This window comes from Coenobita brevimanus, chromosome 113 (assembly GCF_032717465.1).
Source record: "Coenobita brevimanus isolate Jiangsu-jjx chromosome 113, ASM3271746v2, whole genome shotgun sequence".
In the NCBI taxonomy this organism is placed as follows: Eukaryota; Metazoa; Arthropoda; class Malacostraca; order Decapoda; family Coenobitidae; genus Coenobita; species Coenobita brevimanus.
Window position 1 is genome coordinate 21,181,735 of NC_137066.1, and position 13,098 is coordinate 21,194,832.

The 13,098-nt window shown below is 45.8% G+C and overlaps 1 protein-coding gene across 1 annotated transcript in view; it reads right to left on the bottom strand.

The window, feature by feature from the left end:
- The window catches only part of LOC145418327 (cytochrome c), a 12,612-nt gene extending 1,152 nt beyond the window's left edge, over nucleotides 1-11,460 (bottom strand). Inside the window, exons 1-2 of the mRNA XM_080286766.1 lie at nucleotides 11,411-11,460; nucleotides 1-894 (exon numbers count right to left, since the gene is read on the bottom strand). The exon at nucleotides 1-894 is cut by the window's left edge and continues 1,152 nt beyond it. Of these exons, the coding sequence (XP_080142892.1) occupies nucleotides 578-892 (315 nt within the window). The 5' untranslated portion in view covers nucleotides 893-894; nucleotides 11,411-11,460 and the 3' untranslated portion in view covers nucleotides 1-577. The remainder of the gene's footprint in view (nucleotides 895-11,410) is intronic.
- Nucleotides 11,461-13,098: the final 1,638 nt, after the last annotated feature.

Sequence of the window (13,098 nt, forward strand, 5' to 3'; positions counted from 1 at the left end):
CATTGGGTGGTAGTGTTGATGCAGGTACATGATGTCTGTTGGCCTTGTAAACGTGGGTATTTGTGTGCCAGCGATGAATCCGTCTCGGTGCGTGGATCAGCTTGCGTGGATCAGCCGTCAGTGCGTGGATCAGCTTGCGTGAATCAGCCGTCAGCACATAACATGGCCTGAGGTGCGTCCTGTCCTCCCCGTCTCAGCTGCTGACGGGGTGGACAGGTGTGTTGGTCCTGGTGGCTACGTGGCAGTCAGTATGTTGGGTAAGAATTTGGGTCGTGTCCTTGGTGGCACTGGAGCCTTCGTAGCACCTCTTCCTGGGTGATTTATTCTGAATAGTCACCTTCATGTTAAGTTGTGTGCAATTTTTATCCCTTTGATATCAGGAAAGTTTACATCAGTTGGATTTTTTCACCAGTTCAGTACCGGTATTGTCCACAGGCTTACATGGGCCAGCCAGCCTTGCAGTAACCCTCTCCTCTTATGTTTTTATATTGAGGTGTACTGTGGATAATAAACTGCTGAGGAAAAAACGCTAAGAAGTCTCCAGAGCCACAAAGAAGACGTCCCCGAGTCTGTACATTTACTTAGTGGAGTCCACGAGGTAGGCGATCAGGTCTGCCCTCTCGTTCTTCTTCTTAAGCCCGGCAAACACCATCTTCGTCCCAGGGATGTATTTCTTGGGGTTGGTGAGGTAGACGTCCAAGGTGTCCTGCCCCCACGTGATGCCTTTGGACTTGTTAGCATCGGTGTACGCATAGCCGGCGGCCTGTCCGGTCTGGCGGCCGATGAGTCCGTGGAGGTTGGGTCCTGTTTTGTGCTTGCCGCCTGCCTCAACGGTGTGGCACTGAGCACACCTCTGCACGAAGATCTTCTTGCCCTTCTCTACGTCACCCATGCCTGAAATAACAAGCAGTGAAGGTAACCAGTTCCTCAAAATAACTAACAGTGAAAGTAACCAATGCCAGAAACTAACAGTGAAAGTACCCTGTGCCTGAAATAACAAGCAGTGAAAGTAACCTGTGTCTAAAAATAACAAATAGTGAGAGTAACCCATGTCTGAAAATAACAAGCAGTGAAAGTAATCTGTGTCCTAAATAACAAGCAGTGAAAGTAACCAGTATCTAAAATAACAAGCAGTGAAAGTAACCTGTGTCTTAAATAACAAGCAGTGAAAGTAATCTGTGTCTAAAATAACTAGCAGTGAAAGTAACCTGTCTTAAATAACAGGCAGTGAAAGTAACCTGTGTCTTAAATAACAGGCAGTGAAAGTAACCTGTGTCTTAAATAACAAGCAGTGAAAGTAACCTGTGTCTAAAATAACAAGCAGTGAAAGTAACCTGTGTCTAAAATAACAAGCAGTGAAAGTAATCTGTCTTAAATAACAAGCAGTGAAAGTAATCTGTGTCTTAAATAACAAGCAGTGAAAGTAACCTGTGTCTTAAATAACAGGCAGTGAAAGTAACCTGTGTCTAAAATAACAGGCAGTGAAAGTAACCTGTGTCTTAAATAACAGGCAGTGAAAGTAACCTGTGTCTTAAATAACAGGCAGTGAAAGTAACCTGTGTCTTAAATAACAGGCAGTGAAAGTAACCTGTGTCTTAAATAACAAGCAGTGAAAGTAACCTGTGTCTTAAATAACAGGCAGTGAAAGTAACCTATGCCTGACAACAGCAGTGAACGCTAATAACCTATGGGTTGTTATTTGCTTAATCCCGGTCCACCTGGCCGAGCAGACCCATCGACCACAGGTAAACAATTGCACCTGTGGGGTTGATTCAGGTTCTCTGCACCATTGATGTGTGTGTGTGTGTGTGTGTGTGTGTGTGTGTGTGTGTGTGTGTGTGCCTAATCAACAGGCTGGACACGTGTCATCTGTGATCCCACCCAACCCAAATCAGAGTTGGTGGGTGGCGTGGGCTGGGTATGTCCTGATGGAAGTCTAGCAGGGTGTACTCGACCATGTTATTCTAAGGACACCTCTGATGGGTGGACGTGAACATGTGTGAACAGTGGGTGAAAAGAACAGTGAACAGCCGTCATCAGGCAGTGAATATGAGAACACAGTGAACTCAAGTAACCCACGTTTGAATATTTTATTGAACCTGTACCCTTTTCACGCTAACTTGGTCCAGATTTTCGTCCTTTTGCGGCGTAGCACCCGTCTAGCAGCAAACTCTCATCCCATTTTTGTCCAGCTCTCTAATGCAAGAGTTAACCGTTCCTCCCTAGTCCTTCATTTATGCAACAGGTCAACTCTGGAACTGTCTCCCTCTGTCTGTATTTTCCTACTACCTATGATCTCCAGTCTTTCAAACGCAGTGTGTCCAGGCCTTCATTTATGCAACAGGTCAACTCTGGAACTGTCTCCATCTGTCTGTATTTTCCTACTTCCTATGATCTCCAGTCTTTCAAACGCAGTGTGTCCAATCCTTCATTTATGCAACAGATCAACTCTGGTACTGTCTCCCTCTGTCTGTATTTTCCCACTACCTATGATCTCCAGTCTTTCAAACGCAGTGTGTCCAGGTATCTCAAACGGATCTTGAATTTGGCTCTCTTTTGTATTGGTTTTGGCTTTTTTCTTGGAAGGAACGGTTTACGGGCTCCTGGCCTTTGGTTCCTTCTTCCTTACATTAAAAAAAAAAATCTCGCTGGCAGAATGAGACCACACTGCGTCTTCACACCCTTTCCATAGCAGTACCTCGTGACTGGCATCATATCGTACCATAGATCGGCACTGAAGGGAAGAATTGGCAGTTTTACATCTCTTCCTATTTCCCCCATCTTTCCTGTCACTTCTTAATGCTTTTCTTTCCTTTACAGATGGTGGCGACCATCATCCATGATGTAGTGCTGCCTGCTTCTTCCTTAGCCTTTATCATTCTTTTTCTGTGCCTGTCCTCCTCTCTTCCTATTTCTCCCATCTTTCCTGTCACTTCTTATTGCTTTTCTTTCCTTTACAGGTGGCTTTACATTGAGTGACAAGCCAAATGGTTTCCTGTAAGCCAGGAAACCATTTACAACGCTGGGTGGTAACCATATAACCAAACCATACGTGCTTCCTACGTGTCAACAAGTGGGTTGGTGGAGGGTTAGTGCCCCTCCCCGTAAAACAAATACCTCAGAGTCAAATGGCCACCCCATACGAGATTATGGCGTCTGGCAATAGATAGATAGATAGATAGATAGATCGTGGTAAAGGTGTTGTTGCACTCTAGACTCATCTCGTTGTGAGCAGGGAAATACAGGGTTTTGGTGTGGTGTATGTGGTGAGTGTGTTGTGGTAGTGTGGTGTATGTGGTGAGTGTGTTGTGGTAGTGTGGTGTATGTGGTGAGTGTGTTGTGGTAGTGTGGTGTATGTGGTGAGTGTGTTGTGGTAGTGTGGTGTATGTGGTGCGTGTGTTGTGATAGTGTGGTGTATGTGGTGAGTGTGTTGTGGTAGTGTGGTGTATGTGGTGAGTGTGTTGTGATAGTGTGGTGCATGTGGTGAGTGTGTTGTGGTAGTGTGGTGTATGTGGTGAGTGTGTTGTGATAGTGTGGTGTATGTGGTGAGTGTGTTGTGGTAGTGTGGTGTATGTGGTGAGTGTGTTATGACAGTGTGGTGTGTGTGGTGAGTGTGTTGTGGTAGTGTGGTGTATGTGGTGAGTGTGTTGTGGTAGTTTGGTGTATGTGGTGAGTGTGTTGTGGTAGTGTGGTGTACTGTATGTGGTGAGTGTTGTGGTAGTGTGGTGTATGTGGTGAGTGTGTTGTGGTAGTGTGGTGTATGTGGTGAGTGTATTGTGACTGTGGTGTATGTGGTGAGTAAGTGTATTGTAATGTGGTGTATGTGGTGAATAAGTGTGATGTGGTGTGGGGGATGCATTACACTGTGGTCATAGTGAGAGGTACGTTGTGTTGCGGTTGTGTGGTGAGTGTTGTGATAGTATAGTGAATGTGGTGAGTTGTGGTGGTGGGGTACATGTGGTGCGTGTTGTGATAGTATAGTGAATGTGGTGAGTTGTGGTGGTGGGGTACATGTGGTGCGTGTTGTGATAGTATAGTGAATGTGGTGAGTTGTGGTGGTGGGGTACATGTGGTGCGTGTTGTGATAGTATAGTGAATGTGGTGAGTTGTGGTGGTGGGGTACATGTGGTGAGCGTTGTGATAGTATAGTGAATGTGGTGAATATTGTAGTAATGTGGTGTGAGGGATGAATTATAGTGTGGGTATAGTGGATTGTGTGAGTTGTATATTGTGTAGGTGCTTTAGGAGGGGAGGGTGGTGGCCGCATCCAGCCTGGCAGGGTGTACTCGTGTCTCTCTGGGTAGGCATGTTTTTGAAGTGTCTTGGTCATGTGAAAAAGGGTAAAGTAAGAAGCACATAGCCGAATGTTGAAGCCTTCAGTCACGTAGTAAAGACATGACCTACAATGCCGACGCTAAATATTGGCAGGGTGTACTGTGAGGAATGTTACCTGGTGCTGGTGGTGGTGTACTGGGCTGTGTATGTAGGTCACTAGAGCACTGTTACTATTTCATGCCATCCGTCAGCCCCTTTGGCCGCTTTACAAGTCTAAAGTACCCTAGATCCACGTTGGACAGGGGCACCTTCACGTGGTGGCACTGATATGACCGGAGCTGCCCGGTCATATACAGGGTGCTTCAGAAACACCTGACGGTTTTTAAGATAAGAGCGTAAATATATATATTGTTCCACACAAAACATTCTTCTTGTAATGGAGAATGTGAAACACTACTTCTTGAAATTTATAATAGTTACACGTCCACCACTGAGGTTAATACACTCTTGTGGTCTGGCGGGAAAAGATTACAACTCGCTGCAACGAGTTCTTGGAGCTTATGAGAGTTGAGGAGGACATTGTGAACAGGTTACTGGTGTCGGATGAGGCCCATTTCCATGTGTCTGGGTGCATGAACAAACGGAACTGTCGTTTTTGGGCTGAAAACGATCCGCACAGGCACGCGACGATTTCTGCATAGCGCGAAAGTGACAGTGTGGTGTGCCATTTCCTCCGTCCACATTACCAGCCCGTGTTGTTTTGAAGACGTGGAGGGCCGTGCTGTAACAGTGAATGCCGAGCGCTACAAAGCCATGATGGAGGCATTTCTGAAACACGAGGAAAATCCGCGTCACCTATGGACTATGGTTCCAGCAAGGTGGAGCCACTGCTATGCCGCACGTGTTTCCATGACAATTGTCGCTGAAATGTTTCCAGGCAAGATCATTCTACCTTTGGGAACATCAATTGGCCCGCTTGCTAACCCGATCTCACTCCACCGGATTACATTTTGTGGGGCTGTGTGATGCAGACAGTTTATGAGACACGTCTGCCAGTATCAGAGCTAAAGATCAAATTCGCCAGGGCGTTCGGGAGATTCTGCATGACATGTTGCAGCGAGTGTGTCATCTTTTTTCGGCCAGACTGCATGACTGTTTTTACCTCAATTAACTGATGTAATTTTCAAGTAGTGTTGCACATTATCTGTCCATAACAAGAAGAATGTAGCTGTGTGAAACAATAAATATTTACGCTGTTATTAACGCTGTTATTTTATTATTATTATTATTATTATTATTAAGTCGGGTGTTTGTGCTGCACGCCATAGAAATCCCTTATTTCCTCCTTGTCACCCGGAATAAGGATGAGGAACTACAGGTGAAAGTTATATCAAGCCTGCAGTCCACTAGGTTTATATTCACATGAGCCTGGGGTTGTAACTACTACTACTACTACTACTACTATCCTGGGTGTGTTTTAGGTGGTACAGAAGGCTTGGTAGCATCTGTTCCTAAGCGATTTGTTCTACATATTACAAAACACTGCCTTGTATGTTACGTTCTTTTAATATCAACATTCTTTGCACCAATAACATACAAGTAAATATGGAAGTGTAATATACAGAATAAATCGCCAAGGAAGAGCTGTCACGATATCTCGAAAGCCACTCAGAATACGAGTGTGTGTACAGTGTGCAAAACAGATCGCTAAGGAAGAGGCGTTACGACATCTCCAAAGCGTGTGGTGGTGCCAGGGCGGGCGGGGCTGCCTGCGGGGTCACGTGATGGTATATAAATACAAAGTAGCCGGTGAAGCTCAGAGGGGATGGGGGTGGGGGGAGGGCAGCCAGACGTTTATCACCCTAGTCATTCTCTTCACGGCACCTCCTTTACCCCAACCACCAAACTTCGCCATCTGTGCATCGTGAGTGCTGAGATTTAACACTAGATTATCCATTACTAATCACCAAGTGCTACGGAAAGGCTACCTAACCGTACTATTGTCTTGTTGTGCCACTGTGGCTATGATACAAGCTGTAAAGGAAACTCTTTAACATATTTAACGTGAACGACCTGTGCTTATATCTGTCTGTCTGTCTATCTATCTGTCTATCTATATAATTGTGTGTGTGTGTGCGTGTGTGTGTGTGTTTTAGTAATACAATATCTCAACTATCCCTGATCCCACTTACATCACAGTTCACGCCCTGTGTGTAAAGAATGAAATAATTAATGTCATGGGTGAGGGTCAGTGTTGGTGTGTGGCGTGGGTTGTGTCGTGGCATCACTGGCTGCTGTTTGGTTTGTTTCGCCTGTCTTGAAACATTTTGTGAACTGGACGCGTTATACACACGGATTCCTACAGCCTTTAATACTACCAATCCATCTACAGCCTGACGCCTTAATCCCGCAAAGGGTGGCCGCGGACAAAACGCCTCCAAGTCGCTCTGTCACCCAGCATTTGACTGCCCTCCCCCCAACTCACTCCCCCCTCCCTCATATACCTCTCCACTCCATCCCTCCACCTCATCCTCGGTCTCCCCCTCCCTCTCCCTCCCTCCACCTCACCTACATACACCCTCTTAGTCTTCCATTATACTAACGACTGATTTGGCCATGTGGATATAATAAAGTGAGAGACTAACTAGAAGTGTATGGGGGAGGTTGAGTGTAGGAGCGTGAGGCTAGGCTTTCCCCACATTTAAGAAGAGGATAGCCAGCCTCCATATCCCCTGAGTGGCATTCTGTTAGCAATAAACCCCAACCATTCCTCGGACGTTAACCCTTACCAGCTCAGTCTGGTTGGAGTGTCTGAACCCACTCAACCACCAGGCGTCATTGGGTGATATGGTTACCACTCAACGTAGTAAAGGTTTCGTGGATTTTACGAAACTATTTGGCTTGTTAATCAGTGTAGAGTCGCTCGAAGGCAGCACTAAATCGAATGAGTGGATGGTGGCCAAATTTATAGCTATCACTTTCACTAATTCAACTATATTCCTTTCACTCTAACTTGGCCTAAAATTACCATCTCTTCATCTTGCATGCTGAGTTGTAACGATAGATTAACACTAGAATATGTTGCTAGTCACGATGAAGTGCTATGGAGGGGGTGTAGAACTGTAGCGTTGTCTTTGTTTAACAGTAGAATATAGTGCTAGTCACGAAGAAGTGCAATGGAAAGATATAGAGCCTTAGTATTGCCTTTGGTAGTTAACAATTGAATATGATGCTAGTCACGAAGAGGTGCTGTTGGAAAGATGCAGAGCCGTAGTATCGTCTTTTTCAGCCGTTTATCATTAGATTATGATGCTAGTCACGAAGAAGTGTTATGGAAAAATGTATGACGGCAGCAAGGTCTTTCTGTCACTTAACACCAGAATGATACTAGTCACGAAGAAGTGCTAAGGGAAAATGTTGGGCCGTGGCTTTGTTTTCCCGCCAGTTAATACTTTGCTAGTCACGAGGAAGTGCCATGGGAAAGATGCAGTCATGTAGAGCCTGTGTGTATTACCAGTTAACAGTAGAATATGATGCTAGTCACGAAGAAGTGCTGTGGAAAGGATGCAGAGCCGAAGCAGGATCCTCATTAACACACAAGAGGATGGTGAGGTGTAATATGCAGAATAAATCGCTAAGGAAGAGGTGTTAGGCAAGAGGATGATGAGGTGTAATGTGCAGAATAAATCGCTAAGGAAGAGGTGTTAGGCAAGAGGATGATGAGGTGTAATATGCAGAATAAATCGCTAAGGAAGAGGTGTTAGGCAAGAGGATGATGAGGTGTAATATGCAGAATAAATCGCTAAGGAAGAGGTGTTAGGCAAGAGGATGATGAGGTGTAATATGCAGAATAAATCGCTAAGGAAGAGGTGTTAGGCAAGAGGATGAGGATGAGGTGTAATATGCAGAATAAATCGCTAAGGAAGAGGTGTTAGGCAAGAGGATGAGGATGAGGTGTAATATGCAGAATAAATCGCTAAGGAAGAGGTGTTAGGCAAGAGGATGATGAGGCGTAATATGCAGAATAAATCGCTGAGGAAGAGGTGTTAGGCAAGAGGATGATGAGGTGTAATATGCAGAATAAATCGCTAAGGAAGAGGTGTTAGGCAAGAGGATGAGGATGAGGTGTAATATGCAGAATAAATCGCTAAGGAAGAGGTGTTAGGCAAGAGGATGATGAGGTGTAATATGCAGAATAAATCGCTAAGGAACAGGTGTTAGGCAAGAGGATGATGAGGTGTAATATGCAGAATAAATCGCTAAGGAACAGGTGTTAGGCAAGAGGATGATGAGGTGCAATATGCAGCATAAATCGCTAAGGAAGAGGTGTTAGGCAAGAGGATGAGGAGGTGTAATATGCAGAATAAATCGCTAAGGAAGAGGTGTTAGGCAAGAGGATGAGGAGGTGTAATATGCAGAATAAATCGCTAAGGAAGAGGTGTTAGGCAAGAGGATGATGAGGTGTAATATGCAGAATAAATCGCTAAGGAAGAGGGGTTAGGCAAGAGGATGAGGATGAGGTGTAATATGCAGAATAAATCGCTAAGGAAGAGGTGTTAGGCAAGAAGATGATGAGGTGTAATATGCAGAATAAATCGCTAAGGAAGAGGTGTTAGGCAAGAGGATGAGGATGAGGTGTAATATGCAGGATAAATCGCTAAGGAAGAGGTGTTAGGCAATCGAAGCGTCTAGAAATACCATAATCACGTATGTCCTGTGTGACGTCATATGTGAGAGGTTTCGCAACGCTGTCTCCCCGGCGACATATTCTGCTTATTACACCTCAGTTTCTTGTATGTCTATGTATCTATCTATTGTCAAACGCCTCAATCCCGTACGGGGTGGCCACAAACAAATCGCCTCCACGTCGCCCTGTCCCCCGCCATTTCACTGCCCTGCTCCCAACTCACACCCCCCTCTCTCATATACCTCTCCACTCCTCTTGTGTGTTATTGATGTGATTTTTGTCTATATTAAAGCGATATAAATAACGAAGTAGTTTTAAAGGCTAATACGCAAAATAAATCGCTAAGTAAGAGATGCTACGAAGTCCCATAGGCCTTCACGCGTTGGCACTGATGTGGACTGTGGAGCTGCCTGGATATAAACACGTCTCTCAGCTCCCTCCCTAATCGCTAATGAAAAAAAATCGCTAATGAAAAGGTGCTACGAACGAAAAAACGGTAATTGGGTTTTCATTTGATGGAACTGGGACAATTTTTGAGTGCTAAGTTGTGGTTGCATAGAATTCGATGAACCCTAATTATGAGTCTCCTTGGTTACTAGTCAAATCAAGCCTTCAATCTGACTACACCTGGCCATCAACTGAGCTGAAAGGGGTTAGGTAGGAATGAGTCTCCTTGGTTACTAGTCAAATCAAGCCTCCAATCTGACTACACCTGGCCATCAACTGAGCTGAAAGGGGTTAGGTAGGAATGAGTCTCCTTGGTTACTAGTCAAATCAAGCCTCCAATCTGACTACACCTGGCCATCAACTGAGGTGGGAGGGGTTAGGTAGGAATGAGTCTCCTTGGTTACTAGTCAAATCAAGCCTCCAATCTGACTACACCTGGCCATCAACTGAGCTGAAAGGGGTTAGGTAGGAATGAGTCTCCTTGGTTACTAGTCAAATCAAGCCTCCAATCTGACTACACCTGGCCATCAACTGAGGTGGGAGGGGTTAGGGATCTTTATGAAGTGAAACACACACTAGTAACCAAGGAGACTCGTTCCTGTCTCATAACTAAGCATCATCGAATTTCACGCAACAGCAGCTTAGAAATCCTGTGGTAGTGACCCAGTTCCCTCAGGTGATAGCAGAGTATTGAATAAGGGAGACCAATAAATTTTAACTTGTATATGAGTGAGATGGAGGGGGGCAGAGGGAGGGGGAGGCCGAGGATGAGATGGAGTGGAGAGGTATAGGAGAGAGGGGGGTGTGAGTTGGAAGCAGGGCAGTGAAATGGCGGGGGATAGGGCGACATGGAGGCGGTTTGTTTGTGGCCACCCCTCTACGGGATTAAGGCGTCTGGTAATTGCTAGATATAATAACGGGTGATGGAGAGGGACGCCTTCACGTGGTGGCACTGGTATAACCTGTCGGCTCCTTGGTCTAGCTGTACAAACGTCCCTACATACCCACCCTATCCCCCAAGAGGACGATGGTGGACTGCGGTAGGGCAAGTTCAGCCTGTAGTCTACGGGGTTCACTGCCAAAAATTACCTGGCTTCCTGGAGGGTCGTAGTGTTAGGGACCATTGCTGTAACACCTCTTTCTAAGCGATTTATTTTGCTCATTACACCTCCGTATCCTCCCACGTGTTGTAGGTAGCATACAGGAAAATGTTAAGGCCTAATATGCAAAATAAATAGCTAAAGAACAGGCATTACGAAGCCTCCTGTGGTATTTACAGTTGGTGGCCAAGTGTAGGCAGATTGGATGGCCTATTTTGACTAGTAACCAAGGAGACTCATTCCTACGTGTATTCGGAAAAACTGACTGCAAGTGAACACAGTCTACGCTCAGGTTCACGCCGTATAAATATCAAGGTAAATCCGCTAAATATCAAGGTAAACCTGCTATATATGAAGGTAAACTCTGCTAAATATCAAGATGAATCTGCTAAATATCAAGGTAAATCCGCTAAATATCAAGGTAAATCCGCTAAATATCAAGGTAAATCTGCTAAATATCAAGGTAAACAGCTAAATATCAAGGTAAATCTGCTAAATATCAAGGTAAACAGCTAAATATCAAGGTAAACCGCTAAACATCAAGGTAAACCGCTACATATCAAGGTAAACTCTGCTAAATATCAAGGTAAACAGCTAAATATCAAGGTAAACTCCGCTAAATATCAAGGTAAACCGCTAAATATCAAGGTAAACCGCTAAATATCAAGGAAAACTCCGCTATAATTGTGTCAGCTCATCCACGTCCGCATTTACCGGTTACGTAGTTCAAAAAATCACTCAGCCGGCTCTCTTCGTCTCCCACAAACACATTTCCCGTTGCTCCTTTGCCTGAGGACTTGTTTCGAAGCTGACGGTCACAAAACACTCTTTCTTCACTCCCCGCATCACACTAGTCAAGGCAGGATGAAGGTACTGTAGGAATAACGTTAGGAATACTTACTTCTGGAGCCGTGTGTGTGTGTGTGTGGTGTGGTTAAGCTGCTCCCAGGACAACTGTGGGGTGGAGGCTGGTGGTGTGGCTATATACAGAATCAGAGGTACCATCCGCCTGCCAACACTCACCCTCTGTGCCAACTCCCTCGCACACCTAAATAGCATGTGATGATGAAATACTACACACACTATACCATGCATTTCATCGCCAGTATCGCCTACCTACTGTCCTGCAACGTGGGAAGGGGGTACCATCCACCTATTCGATGTAGCGTTGCCCTCAGGTGACTCTTGACACACACTATACCATGCATTTCATCGCCATTATCGCTAACCTACTGTCCTGCGACGTGGGAAGGGGTACCATCCACCTATTCGATGTAGCGTTGCCCTCAGGTGACTGTACACACACTATACTATTTACTTCATCGCCAGTATCGCCTACCTACTGTCCTGCGACGTGGGAAGGGGTACCATCCACATATTCGATGTAGTGTTTCGCTCAGGTGACTCGGCACTGAGTAATAGGGACACCGTTATATACTATGTGGTAATCATGTAACCAAACGACGCCTGGTGGTCTAGTGGGTCGAGGGCACTCCATCTAACTGGACTGGACCCAAAGGATGATTGATGTTTATTGCTTATAGAGTATCAGGGGCGAGTGAGGCTGGACATCCTGGCTTTAAATGTCAGGACTGAGTAGCCTAGCCCCGGACCCCTACACTCCTATCTGTCTATCCATTGCCAGACGCGTTAATCCCGTAAGGGGTGGCCACAAACAAATCGCTTCCATGTCGCCCTGTCCCCCGTCATACCACTGCCCCGCTCCCAGCTTACACCCTCGTCTCTCATATACCTCTCCACTCCATCCCTCCATCTCATCCTCGGCCTCCCCTTCCCTCTCCCCCTTCCACCTCACTCACATACACTCTCCTCGTCAGTCTCTCACTCTCCATCCCCTACACTCCTGATGGGGCAAAACAAGACTGGATGGTGAGTGATTGATGTTGAGGGTAGTGTATGGTGGGTGACTGTTACGGTGACGCACTGTAATGCCACACGGTAAAGTCTGTACTGTTCCCTGCCACTACACTGTATTCACCTCTAAAGATACGCCTTCGTACCCAACACGCCAACACTTTTATTACAACGACTCTTCTTTCCATCTCAAGACGATTTCATTCACCTCAGGATGGATAGATTGACTTGGAGGGGATAGATGCAGCCTTCACCACGCCCTGGGTGCTGGAGAGGGACGCCTTCACGTGGTGGGGCTGATATGACCGGTCGACTCCTCTGCCCGGTTATACAGACGCCCTTCAACTTCACCCCATTCCCCGAAAGGAGGATGGTGGCCTGATGAGCCTGAGATTTCTACAACAACAACTACTACTACTACTACTACTGCTACTACTACTACCGCCACTGCAAGACATTTCTCCCATAGCAAGAATAAGTACATACGTTACTGGAGTGAAGGGGTTGAGAACTGACGTCACCATTATGACGTAGGGGACAATCAAACGGCTGTGGCGAGTTACAAAGCATGCCGAGTTGAATGTACCATCTTGCGTCAGGGTACGGAGCCCCATCACCTTCACACAGTTCTGCCCTAGACGAAAATAAAGCCTATGTGTCACAGGAGATCACATTCCAGACGTTTTAGATCTGACGAGCCAAGCGAGGTGTGTG